The following is a 12276-nucleotide window of genomic DNA, read 5'->3' as shown; positions in this document are numbered from 1 at the left end:
TGATGGACCTAAACCAGTGGTCAGCAAACTCATTCGTCCACAGAGCCAAATATCAACAGTACAATGACTGAAATTTCTTTTGAGAGCCAAATTTTTTAAACTTAAACTTCTTCTAATGCCACTTCTTCAACATAGACTCACCCAGGCCGTGGTATTTTGTGGAAGTTTGACAACCATTGACATAAACTAACGCTGCAGTTGTGAAGTCTTCTTGATTGAATTTGGCCTTATATTTTATTTGACAAAAAGAAACCCCCAGAAACCCTGAGAAGGGGATGTAGGTGAAATGCAGTTCCTTGAGATAGGTGAACATCATAAATATGGGCTTTCCTATACTCTAATGAAATTCTTAACCAGGAGAACCCAGGATTCTTAAATGATAGTGATAATGAGAAGAAATACACAAAAGAACTGAAAGCCATTATTCTGAAAGACCAGTCTACAGCAGAAGATCATATAAAATATTGTATTCCTTCATTTATTCGGTATTCTAGGGAACTGAATTATTTCTGGCAAGTAAATTTTCTAGATGATGAAAGTTTATTCATTGAACCACCATAACAGTTTGCATTTTAACGATTTTGATGTAATGCTTTCTAATGCATTATGCATGGTTTATAGGTTTCATATAGAGAGAAAAAACAATTCAGCCTATTCGTCAGGCTTTGAATCTGCATCATTATTATGTTGTCATTTTTTAAGCTTTGCCCAATAATCTCAATGCCATTTGCCTTCTAAAGACGCAGACAACTGTACCCTTACACAGCTTTTTTCATCTTTTAAAAAATGTGTATTTTTATTGATTTCAGAGAGGAAGGGAGAGGGAGAGACAGAAACATCAATCATGAGAGTGAATCATCCATCGCCTGCCTCTTGTACACCTCCTACTGGTATTGAGCCACAACCCAGGCATGTGCCCTGACTGGGAATTGAACCATGACCTCCTGGTTCATAGGTTGACACTCAACCACTGAGCCATGCTGGCTGGGTTCTTTTACACTTTTTTTCTTTCGTTTATTTTCCTCACTGGCAGGGTGTGTCAGTTTTTACTTTTTACTACAGAAATGTGCTTAAGCTTTCCCCATCTCCAAAACTTCTTTTTCATTTACTGATTTATAAATTTTATACATTGGGAAACCAAAATTCCAAGTCTGTTGCTATTTTGTGTAAAGTAAGATTAACAGGCATTTCATGAAATTATGCATTTAGTGTTAGGTTTTTAGACCATTCAAGGACTTTAAAATTTTACTTCCTGGTTGTAGGCTATTATCAGGTAGAAGTTTGACTCTGGGAAAAATAGCATTTTATTAGATCTATAGTGCTTATGGTTTTCTATTCTAGCACTTGTACCTTCTTGCTATTTATAAGTAGAGAAATTAAATTAAAAAGCCATAATTACCTGTCCTCTATGCAGTTGGTAAAAGTTTATAAAAAGGGATTTGGGTATTTTTAATAGAAAGTGAAGGAAAATATTCTTAGTTATAACTTCATGAGTGTTTTTCCATTTTCTTTATAGAAACATACTGATGGATATAACCGTTGACAGACTCTCAGAACAACAATTTATAACCATTGTGCGTCGCTATGGAGTGCCTGAGAAACCATGTCCAAATGGGACTATCCTACTTGCAATGGCTCATGAACAGTTCAGGAAAATTTTTTATGAGGATTTTGATAAACTCATTTCTTACTGTGAATATGAAGATCGAAAACAGTAAGCTTTTATTGATTCAATAAGTAATTTAAGTTTCTGTGAACCTGATTACTGAAGAAATTTGTATTTTATCAAAATGGGAAAAAAGAAAATTGACGTCTCATAATATTCTACTGTTTAGCAAAGCCACCTTAAATCATTTTTGGAGAGTATCTGGGCGAAAATATTTTATAGTGATGGTGAGCTTTGTTTGTTGATGTACTTCAAAAGAATAGGATGCTCCTTTGCATTTTGTTTTAATTGGTTTCTAGAAGCTTTCAACTGAAATACGGCAAATTAAGATGTTAGAAGGTTTAATACTGAGATTTCTTCTTATGTTATTTTAGTGATAACTGGGATTTATAAATGAGACTTTTGTAATATACAAAATAAGGAGCTTGCAAGTAAACGTTTAAAGAATTTCTTTGAAATTATTTTTTCTTGAAAATAATGAAGCTCAGCATAATCTATTTCTAGTACATTTATCATGCTTGTATTAAACTTTATTAAGTCATTGTTATTAACAACTGGAGCCCCACCTAAATATGTTTTGGTATTCATCTTACCCACAGACCTGATAGAGTGTGTGTGGGGGTATTTATGTGGAGTTAGAAAATCTTAGGTTTGCCTCTAGCTTCTAATTTTGTTAACTGCACACCCTGCAGTCACTCTTTCCAATGACCTCTTCCCTCAATCCTCAACCCTGAAGTGTGCACCCAAGTAGCCAGCTGCACACCCTGTATCTTTGAAGATCCTAAAGTTCATCTTAATAATGAACATGATTTTTTCCTAATTCATAATATATCCTCGTTGAGTTTTTATAAAAATTGTACTTTTCCTTTAATCTTTAAGTTTTCTTGACCTTCTCAGAGGATGTGTGGCCTGAGCTTTGCATTACTCTGACCCTGCCTTCTACCTTGGTGCTACTCCTTCCCCAGGGTGAAAAGTGTGGCCCTCCTTCTATAAAGGAACATCTCTTCACAATAATGGAGCTGCTTGATAAGACATCTTTGAGATTTTTTTTTTTTTTTTTTTTAGGTCTAACAAGCTTTGATTCTAGACATAAATTTTGTCATAATTTTATAACCTCATTGTAAAGAAGTTTCCTGTTGGTCCTAATTTTGCCTGTTGCCTGGAAGAACATAGGCTGAGTGAGAACATTGGACAAGAATTTCTGTACCCCCAGCAGGCTGGGGAAAATTACTGTTAGGCTGCTCTGGAGAAAACATGTCACAAAATTGAGGTGAATGTTAAGGCCCCACCTGGGGCTTCCAGGTTGTAAGGTTTGGGTCCAAGGAGAAGAGTAGGAAAACACCCTCTACTTGTGTTGGAGGCTCTAGATGCCTGTCAAATTAAGAGATGTTTTCAAATATCAGAACCATTTTTAACTGGTGGTCAAGAATACAGATCGATTACTTAGAGCAACACTCTTAAGTAATAAAATAAAATGGCTGCAGCTTTAATAGACTACTATCACCAACAAAGAATCTGCATCCTGATGGAAAGACCTTTGTAAGGACAGAATCTGATGAGTTTTGAAATGGAAAAAGTTGATAAAATGCAATATGACTGTTTTTCCTTACTGTAAATTCCAATATCAATTTTCATACTTATTTCCATGTGTACATTTTTAGAATACAATGTATTTTTTCCTATAGCATGCAATTGTTACTTGAAAGACCCAAAGTATACATAAGCTCATTTATTTTGTTTTAAATATAGTAATAATATTTTGTTTTTAATATAGTACAAAGAAATTGCCCAGCAGTGACATCAGAAAGTTATGCAAGGCCGCCAGGTTGCCTTTGACTAGTGAACTTCTGCAATCCTTACTGTCCAAGTAAGTGAGATCTGCATTCTTCATGGGAATTATCCTTTATGTTTTTCTTTAAGGGACCATTCCTGGTTTTCCATTTACCTTTCATTACCTTTGATTTACCCTTGACTATTTTGATTATATTATTGATGACACACTTCCATTTTAACTACTACAAAAGAAAAAGTTAATTGTGATTTAAATGTTAGAGAGCCCATTATGAATTACTAGAGTCCCGGTGCACAGGATTCATGCACTGGTGGGGAACGTGGCCCGCAGGGATAAGCCCACGGCAGGAGCAGCTGCTCTTTCCAGTCAGCCGAGTGGCTGTGGACCCGCCCTCTGAGCGGCTGCTTCCACTGTGGGAACGCACTGACCACGAGGGGGCTGCTCCTGCATTGATTGTCTGTCCCCTGGTGGTCAGTGTGCATCATAGTGACTGGTCGACTGGTTGTTCTGGTTGTTATGCTGTTCAGTTGCTGGGCTTTTATTATATAGGATTATTTTATCTTCTTACCATTAAGACACACTTGCATATACATAGGATGTGGAGGAAAATGAAAATGCACAACTTAATTGGCTATGAGGGTATTAGATATAAAATTCAGGGCATATTTTTCAAAACAGTAGTTCTTGATGGCTAAAGACATGCCATAAGAGGACATAGTGTTATTAACACAGGGCTCTATCTTGCTAGAGCACCAGATGTACTTTGCTAAGTACTTTAGAGCAAAAATATCATAATGCAATTTGTCTACTCACAAACCTTCTGTACCATCTCAAAGAAAAACCAAACTCCTTGGCTTTGAACTCTTTTTCTCCATCATGGAGTTTAGGGTTGCCATTTGGATCATTGTTCGGAGTTGGGAGTCCTTATCTGAGACAAAAGGAGAATGGCAAGAACAGATAATACTTAATCCCATGTGGGAGAACTAGGATCCAGGGTGTCAGGAGGGGGATCAGGAAGAGGGTCAGCCCTGACTGATGTTGGAGCGTCATATCATACATCGAAAGGTGGCAGGTTTGACTACCTGTCAAGGCACATGCCCACAATGCAGCTTGATCCCATATGGGAGGCAGCAGATCAATGTTTATTTCTCATATCAATGTTCCCTGTCCCCCTTTCTTATTCTCACCGAAATCAATTAAAAACTTATTTTCAGGTGAGGGTTAAAAGAAATAAAAGGGCCAATCCACTTGGATGTGCTTTGCATTCGATTGATATGGGGTTGTTTTGTACATCTGCTCTATTTGCTTATACTTGCTAGCATCAGGGTGAAGGATAACTAGGTCATCCTGGTGTAAAATACCTGAGATGAAGTAAGAAGACCTAGGAGTCAGGGTTCTTCACAGTTAACACATTCCCAAAGCTTCCCTTCCCATTCCCACTGGTCAAGCCAAATGGACCAGTTACCATTTCACATGGATAACTCCTGCCTTCTCACTTTTATTTGCCTTTTTTTTTATTACTTTTTCCCCCTCAGTATAGAGTAACTTCCAATTTGTTTTTCAGCTTTGCTTTTCCTTTAAAACTCTTTTCAAGTAGAACCACATTCATGAAGCCCTCCCAGATTATTTGGCTGACAGTGATTATCTCCTCCGAAGGATTCTCACAACACTATGTTTCTCTTTTTGGCCCTCACCTTGTAATGAAAATTTGTGACTGATATTTGCTCTATTCAGATGCAGACCTACTTCTAACCTGTTTGATTTACCACCTATAAGCAAACAGTGTATTGTTGCATGAACCTCATATTCCTTACCTCTAGAATGAGATAACAATACCCATTTCCTAGTATTTCTGAGTATGAATTGAGATAACATACATAAAATACTGCCCCTGAGTCTAAGTATTGATTGGGAACTAGGAGAGTAGTTTAAGTTGGAATCCATAGACCACACACTCTGACTTAGAAATAAACTAGAAGAAACCTATATACTTTTACATAGAAGAAGTTTTGTTTTTAACAATTGGTTCTGAATGCCTTTTACATTTTAAGCTGTTTTGCAGTCAGGCAACTGTGGATGCTTATTAGATTATCTCTTGATGGCCTCAAGGATGAGTTATCCTGGGAAGTCCAGAATGTGGGAACCTGGCCTCTGGAGGACCTACATGTTTCTTATCCAATACTGGGGCCACCAAGTCATCATCCTCTCATTCTCTCAGCAAACTGTTTTGTCTTTGCTTTACAATTTGACATTAAAGGCAGAGAGACTGTTCCATAACCCACTTTGAGGTCCTCCCAGTCTCAGAACACATCTTCCTCTGAGCCCAGCTTAGCTTCAAGGAGGTCATCCCTCTGAGTCACTAAGCCAACCATGTTCAGTCTAACTTTGCCTCTAATTGTGCAGTGACCCTTCTTGACACTCAGGAGAAACTTCAGACTAATCAGATTAGAATATGTCTCATTCTCATTCCCCTCTCCCTCCAATATGCCCTGCCACGATGTGGGTCACATGCTTGGTGTTTTGCATCATCTCCACAGATTCCTTTCAAAGACTGCCCTAATTCCTAATGGGCCCATCAGCCTTCAGCCTACATTTATGTTCTGCATTCTTATTGTTCCCCATAGACTCTACAGGGCTTTCCAGAGCCTTGACCAGACTCTTTTTGCATAGCCCTCCTGTGGCACGCTAGCCAGAACCCCTCTGACGTCTACAGTCTCCCGTGGGAGGCAGCCGTGGAGTTTGTTGATTTGTTTCAATGCATACTCAGTCCAAAGGCAGTTTTACCTGCCTTGAGATAGAACTGGGCAGCTGTTGAACAGCTGTTTAGCCCCGAATTCTTACCAGGAGACCAAAAACAATACGGCTAATGGTTTGGATGTTTCTTTCACTCAGTGATCATTACCCATGTGTTTCTCCTGTCCCTGTGTTTTGGTACTAAGGTTTTCCTCTATTCTATTTCCATGTTTCTTGTTATTTAGTTGGTATTTTTCTTATTAGCTGGAATTCAAGCTGGAATTAGGACTTCAAAATATTTCCACATCCGGGAACACCAGCTCCCATCAGTTTGTGCTATGGTAGATGATATGAGGTCACCTTACTTACCAAATGAAGTCATTTTACTAATGCACAAAGCATCAAACTTAAATATCTATGTAGTGGTACTTACTACCCATTAATAACAGGAGTACACTCTGTATTGACATAGTGCCAAGGGCCCTAGAATATTTTGTAAATATATCCCTGAGCATATTAAGATGAGCATTTTAGTTGATGGCAGGTATGATTCCTCATTTTATAAATGGAAATATTGAGGTATAAGGAAACTATCAATTAAAGAGCATACTTCAGGTCAAGATAAATCTCTAATGGAGTCTAATGGAATAACAACTACATAAGATACCCAAATATTTGTTCCTATCTGAGCTCCTAGGGATAGGGTCTATGTCTCATTCATTTTAGCAGCCTCAGGGACTTGTCCTATGCTAGTATGTTGGGAACAGGGCAAAACAGCTTCATTTCTACCAGACCTGAATCTGAAGTACAACTGTACTGCCTCCTTCCCATGTGAACCTTATAAATTGAGTCAACCCCTCTGAGCCTTCACTTGTATATTAATATTTCCTCTGTGCTAACAAGAAAGTCTGGTTCTCAAACCATAACAAGTATAGAGTATTCTGAGGTCATTCAATTCTGTGTTCCTTGTGGGACTAGGGAGTAAAGAGGTAGCCTCCTTTCCTAATTGTGGACTTCTGAATCGAGACTTGGAATAGTTGGAAATTCAAGTGCAGTTCTTTCCCCAGCAACTCTGCCCCAAGCTAGTCTTTTACAACTGGCTTTGTGTTCCATGGAATGCCTTAGAATTGGCCTCCCAAGAGAGCTACTGCCTCATCCAGAAATATCAGTTAAAATGGAAAAAGTTAACAGGGCTTTAAAATTATCTCATTATACTCTACCCAACCTCACCCTCTGCCCCCCTTCCAGAGGCATGGTTTAAGCTAAAGTTATTTCACCAACAATATTTGGCATTAAAGCTGAGGGGCAAGGGTTGAGCCATGTAGCAGCTATTGTTGCAGTGTTCGGTACACTGAAAAGTTTTCACAGAGAAGGTGCTCTCCTTCCCTCCCTCCCTCCCTCCCTCCCTCCCTCCCTCCCTCCCTCCCTCCCATGCTTTCTATCTTTTCAAATATAAGGTGATTTGTACTTTAAGAAATTTTTAAATACTCAAAACCACATGGACCAACAGAACATTGATCGTGTATGCAGTCTGTACTTGGCAACTGTGACCTGCCTCACTGAGGTGATCTGTGCTGGGATCACAATTGAAACTTAGAGGTCTGGCTATTGGAGACAACGAGTTACTCATTGACAACTTGGGCAATGCCAATTTTCCAACTCTACATGTTTGTTGGCACAATCGCCCAGAGCTCCATTTTTTTTTAATCAAGTTTCAGGTTTTTAAGAATCTCACCAGGTACTTCAGTGAGCTCCTCTGGGTTTTCTGGATAATGAACTGAAACCAAACACAATTAAGTGAGTCTAGAGCACATGTGTCAAACACAAGGCCCGCGGGCCAAATCCAGCCCGCCAGGCCTTGCAATGTGGCCCGCACCGCGCTGTCATCACTGCACTCCACTGTCAGTTTATGACATTGTCAGTTTATGACTGTTCAGTAAACCATTCGGCCCGCGATTTAGGCTGGATTTTAGATTTTGGCCCCTTCTCTGATTGAGTTTGACACCCCTAGTCTAGAGTGTCTCTTCATTGCCCTCCCTTTTTCCCCTAGTCACACAGCTAGCCAGTTCTTGTAAGTTATATGATAGTCTTTGCAGCAGAGGAGAAACCATATTAGTCTTTAGCAAAACACAGCTACTGCTGCACCTTTTCCCTCCACAGATGGTGGAAATAAAGCAGATCATCATTATTCCCCATGACAAATAGATGGATGGGTTCTACAGTTTTAAAGCCATGTATCATTTTTGGGAAGGGGAGCAAGAACAGCCATCAAATGACACATTACAGTCATTTCTAAGAACTCCCACCGAGTGAGGCATTGGGAATCATGCTTGGGGTCATTATTTTATAGAGAAGATCCAGATAAATTGCCTCCTCTCCCTTTTCTTCCACAAAGGTGTCCCTTAGTTTGTTCAGGGAAGTAAGTGGTGGCTTGCTCAAGTATCAAAGGGAAAGAAGAATTTATGGAGATTTTAGGAAAACACTTTAGTGCTGTGAACTGGGAATTTAAAGTATGGAGGCTGACTTTTAATAAGCATAAGAACACTTAAAAACAAGAATTAGTGTTGCCCTTTTGGGCAGTTACCCTGGAACTCTGTGCACTGATTTCAACAATGTTGTCATACAAAGTTCTTCTTTGAAATTACTTTTTCCAAAGAATTTCCTCTAGAGTGGCAAGTCATTATCCTTTGACCATGGGTGAGTCTTAGCAAGAGTCAAATATTTGAAAAAGAGCAAAGTAGGGGACTCAAGTAGGGAATCAGGATCTTAACGTTTGTGGTCAGAAGTATAGCATGTACTGGCATATGAGTCATAATTTGAAAGGATGGGTAGGATTTGGCAAATGATGGCCTATAGTCACAAGGCAGGGAGGATTCCACAATGGATGACTAGGGAGATAATACTCAGGGTTGAATGTAGGCACTCACCTACTTGTTTTCACCCTCCTAATAGTCAAGCCTTTCTCCATCTCTGAAGGGCTTCACCTTGTCTCCTTCTTCTCCAACCTGGACTGCTTTTACAGCTGGAGCTTCCCTTTGTATCCTAGTCTTCTCTCTCACACAGTGTCATCTAGCAATAACATATATTAGACATAATCTATCCTATATAATAAAAGGCTAATATGCAAATAGACTAAATGGCACAATGACCAGTTGCTATGACATCCACTGACCACCAGGGGCAGACGCTCAACCCAGGAACTGCCCCCTGGTGGTCAGTGCACTCCCACAGGGATAGTGCTGCTCAGCCAGAAGCTGGGCACATGGCTGGCAAGTGCAGTGGTGGTAGCAGGGCATGGGCCTAAGCTATCAGTTGGACATCCCCTTAGGGCTCCTGGACTGTGAGAGGGTGCAGGTTGGGCTGAGGGTACCTCCCCCCCCCATGAGTGCATGAATTTTGTGCACTGGTCCTCTAGTATATATATAAAAGCCTCAGCAACTGTTAGACTGGTTGCTATGACATGCACTGACCACCAGGAGGCAGATGCTTAATGCAGGAGCTGCCCCCTGGTGGTCAGTGCTCTCCCACAATGGGAGCACTGCTCAGCTTACCAATGGATGCCAGACTGCAGTGCTCATAGATGGCTGCCACAGCCCATAGACCACAGTGGAGCAGCAGAGAGCCTACGAGCAGCAGCATCAGGCATAGTGGAGCATGGATGAGCAGGAGCAGCAGGCAGGAGCTGCAGGCAGAAGTGGCAGGCAGCATTGGACTGCTGGTTTTGGCCCGTTCCTTGCAGGCCACACCGAGAGAACCTACCAGTGCACAAATCCATGCACTAGGCCTTTAGTATATTATAACAACAAATAAGGGCATGAAAAATCTCACTATATCAGTGGTCCACGGGAGGAAGGTATGTGCAGAATTATGAAAAAGAAAAGAAGATCCAGAATTATTACTCATCATGCTCCCAACTTGTGGAGCTCCTTCCTTTCCAAGTCTGACCTGTATGAGTTTCTATCTTAAAAAGCATGTTTCAAGGTCTCTCAACTACTTTTTATACTTTTAAAATTTTTATTTATATCAAACTGATATTCTTAGTAAAACATAAAATTATTCTAAAAACTTATTCCAACAATAGCAGTTTCTAGCTGCATTCCTCCCCACCCCATTCACAAGAAACAACCACTCTCAGTCCTTGTAGCTGTTTCTGCAGAAATTTAAATAGCATGCACATACTATTTCTGTATTTTTCATTTTTAGATACTACTACTAACTTCCTGTTACGATCCTTGAGAATTTGACATAATATTTGTTCCCATTATTGTTTTTTCTGGATGCTCTTAGGATCTTCTCCTTATTCCTAGTGTTCTGGATGAGACTTTATAGTGCATGTATGTGTTGTGTGTGGCTGTATATAGAGTCACTATGTCTTAAGTCTCTCTACTTTGGTTCTGAGACATTATCCATTATATATATATATATTTTAGATTATTACTAGTAGCTTTATTTTTTTTTAAGTAGATGTTTCTTTTTTTATTGTTGACAGTATTACTTATTTCTAAATTTTGTTACACTATGATTCCTATGGGGGGAAAAAAAAGCATTGTATATCTTTTATTTATTTTTTATTTTTTATTTTTTTGTCTAAGGACTCTGGCCATTCAATGGGGGAAAGGGGAGGGGAAGGAGACAGGGGACACAAGGAGCAGGGGAGCCCCAAGACCAGTCCCATGCCCTGCCCTCCAGGCTGGTCATAGTCATTGAAGCAGCAGCTGCATGCCCAGTGCCAGGCCGATGGTGGCCCCCGCCTTCAGGATGCCTGTGGGGATGAAGGCTCTGTTACACAGTTCACCATCGCAGCAGGTGGAGATGAGGCTGTAGGTGACGCCCTGGTAGGTGACAGCCTCCTCATTACCACATGAGGTGGTTTCTATGCAGCCTTTGTTGATGATGTTGTTGAGGCCGGGGGCTGTGCCTTCGCCCTCGAAGCACTCCTCGTTGTCGCCACAGGTCATGGGGATGCCAGTGCAGTCCAAGGAGTCTGTCAGATCACAGAAGATGCACTCCTTGGCGCCTAGCATGACTTGGGGCAGAGCCATCACCAGAAGCAATAGCCAGCCAAGGACCATGGTGGCCTAGTGACACTGGGCCTCTCCGAACTGCTGAATTATACTCTGCACACCCACAAGAGTTCCCCCTCTGGTTATGGCCTCCCAGGCTCAGCACCTGGAGTGTCCTTGGTTCCCAATGCTCTGTTTCCCTCTCAGGAGTGTCTTCCTGACCACGGCTCCTGAGACTGAGGGTCTGAGAAGCTTCCCAGGGACAGAAACCAGCCAGTGGTTGCTGGCCTATGAGAGTATGTGTAGAGCGGAATGGGGTGACCTCACAGACGCCTCAGGGTTCCACTGGCCACTCTGAAGGTGAGGTCATGGTGGGGGAGGGGTGTCACAATCTGAATGGCAGGTTGACTTGCCAGGGAGCAAGGACATTGACATCCCACTGAGATAAGAACACTCCACCCAGCATATACCATCCTGGCCCCTCAGGCTATGCTGGGTGCTGTGCCTGCCCATTACCCATGTGAGCCCATTTTTCAGATGGGCAAACCAAGGCTCAGGAGGAGAAAGTGATGTGCCCAAGGCCCTAGGGCCAGAATTAGAGCTCAGGTTTATTTAATTTCAAAGAGTGCATTTACTGAGCACCTGCTTTGTGCAAGACCAATGCTAGATGCTTTAAATAACAACCACTGTGATGACAGGACTCACTACAGCTCACAGGCTTGGGCATGTGTTGGGCACCAGGCAGGGAACTAAACCCATGTTCTCTTCTTTGAATCTTTGCATATGAAGCAGACAGCCAGAGCCTGTCACATAGCAGTACTTATCAAATGGAGGTTAATATAGGAAGCAGCTGAGTCTCAAAACAGTTCCCATGGGTGTCAGAAAATGATCTCTCTTTCCAGAAGGGGAAACTGATGTATCACTCAGTGGGAGCAGGCAGAGTCCAGGTTTAGACTCAAGTCTGAGTCCAGATGATTATTTAAGTATTGTAACGTGCTGTCTTCATAGGGTAGGTACCTTGGTGATTCTAATTCTACAGACGGGGATGTTGAGGCCAAAGGCTAGTAGCATTTTCTTTAACT

The 12276-nt window shown here is 41.1% G+C and overlaps 2 protein-coding genes across 2 annotated transcripts in view; one reads left to right on the top strand and one right to left on the bottom strand.

The window, feature by feature from the left end:
* Positions 1 to 12276, top strand: part of EFHC2 (EF-hand domain containing 2) — a gene marked incomplete at its 3' end in the record, with an annotated part of 139345 nt that overhangs the window by 114199 nt on the left and 12870 nt on the right. The window contains exons 12-13 of the mRNA XM_084870884.1: positions 1517 to 1714; positions 3441 to 3533. Of these exons, the coding sequence (XP_084727010.1) occupies positions 1517 to 1714; positions 3441 to 3533 (291 nt within the window). The remainder of the gene's footprint in view (positions 1 to 1516; positions 1715 to 3440; positions 3534 to 12276) is intronic.
* On the bottom strand, positions 10892 to 11263 carry LOC311615001 (sperm acrosome membrane-associated protein 4-like; the record flags this gene model as incomplete). Its single annotated transcript, XM_084870123.1, has 1 exon — positions 10892 to 11263. One exon carries the CDS (start codon positions 11261 to 11263, stop codon positions 10892 to 10894), a length of 372 nt encoding a protein of 123 aa, XP_084726249.1.

Source organism: Pipistrellus hanaki (assembly GCF_964339955.1).
Source record: "Pipistrellus hanaki genome assembly, chromosome: X".
Lineage (NCBI taxonomy): Eukaryota > Metazoa > Chordata > Mammalia > Chiroptera > Vespertilionidae > Pipistrellus > Pipistrellus hanaki.
The sequence above is the reverse complement of the archived record's forward strand: the minus strand, read 5'-3'. Positions and strand labels throughout refer to the sequence as shown.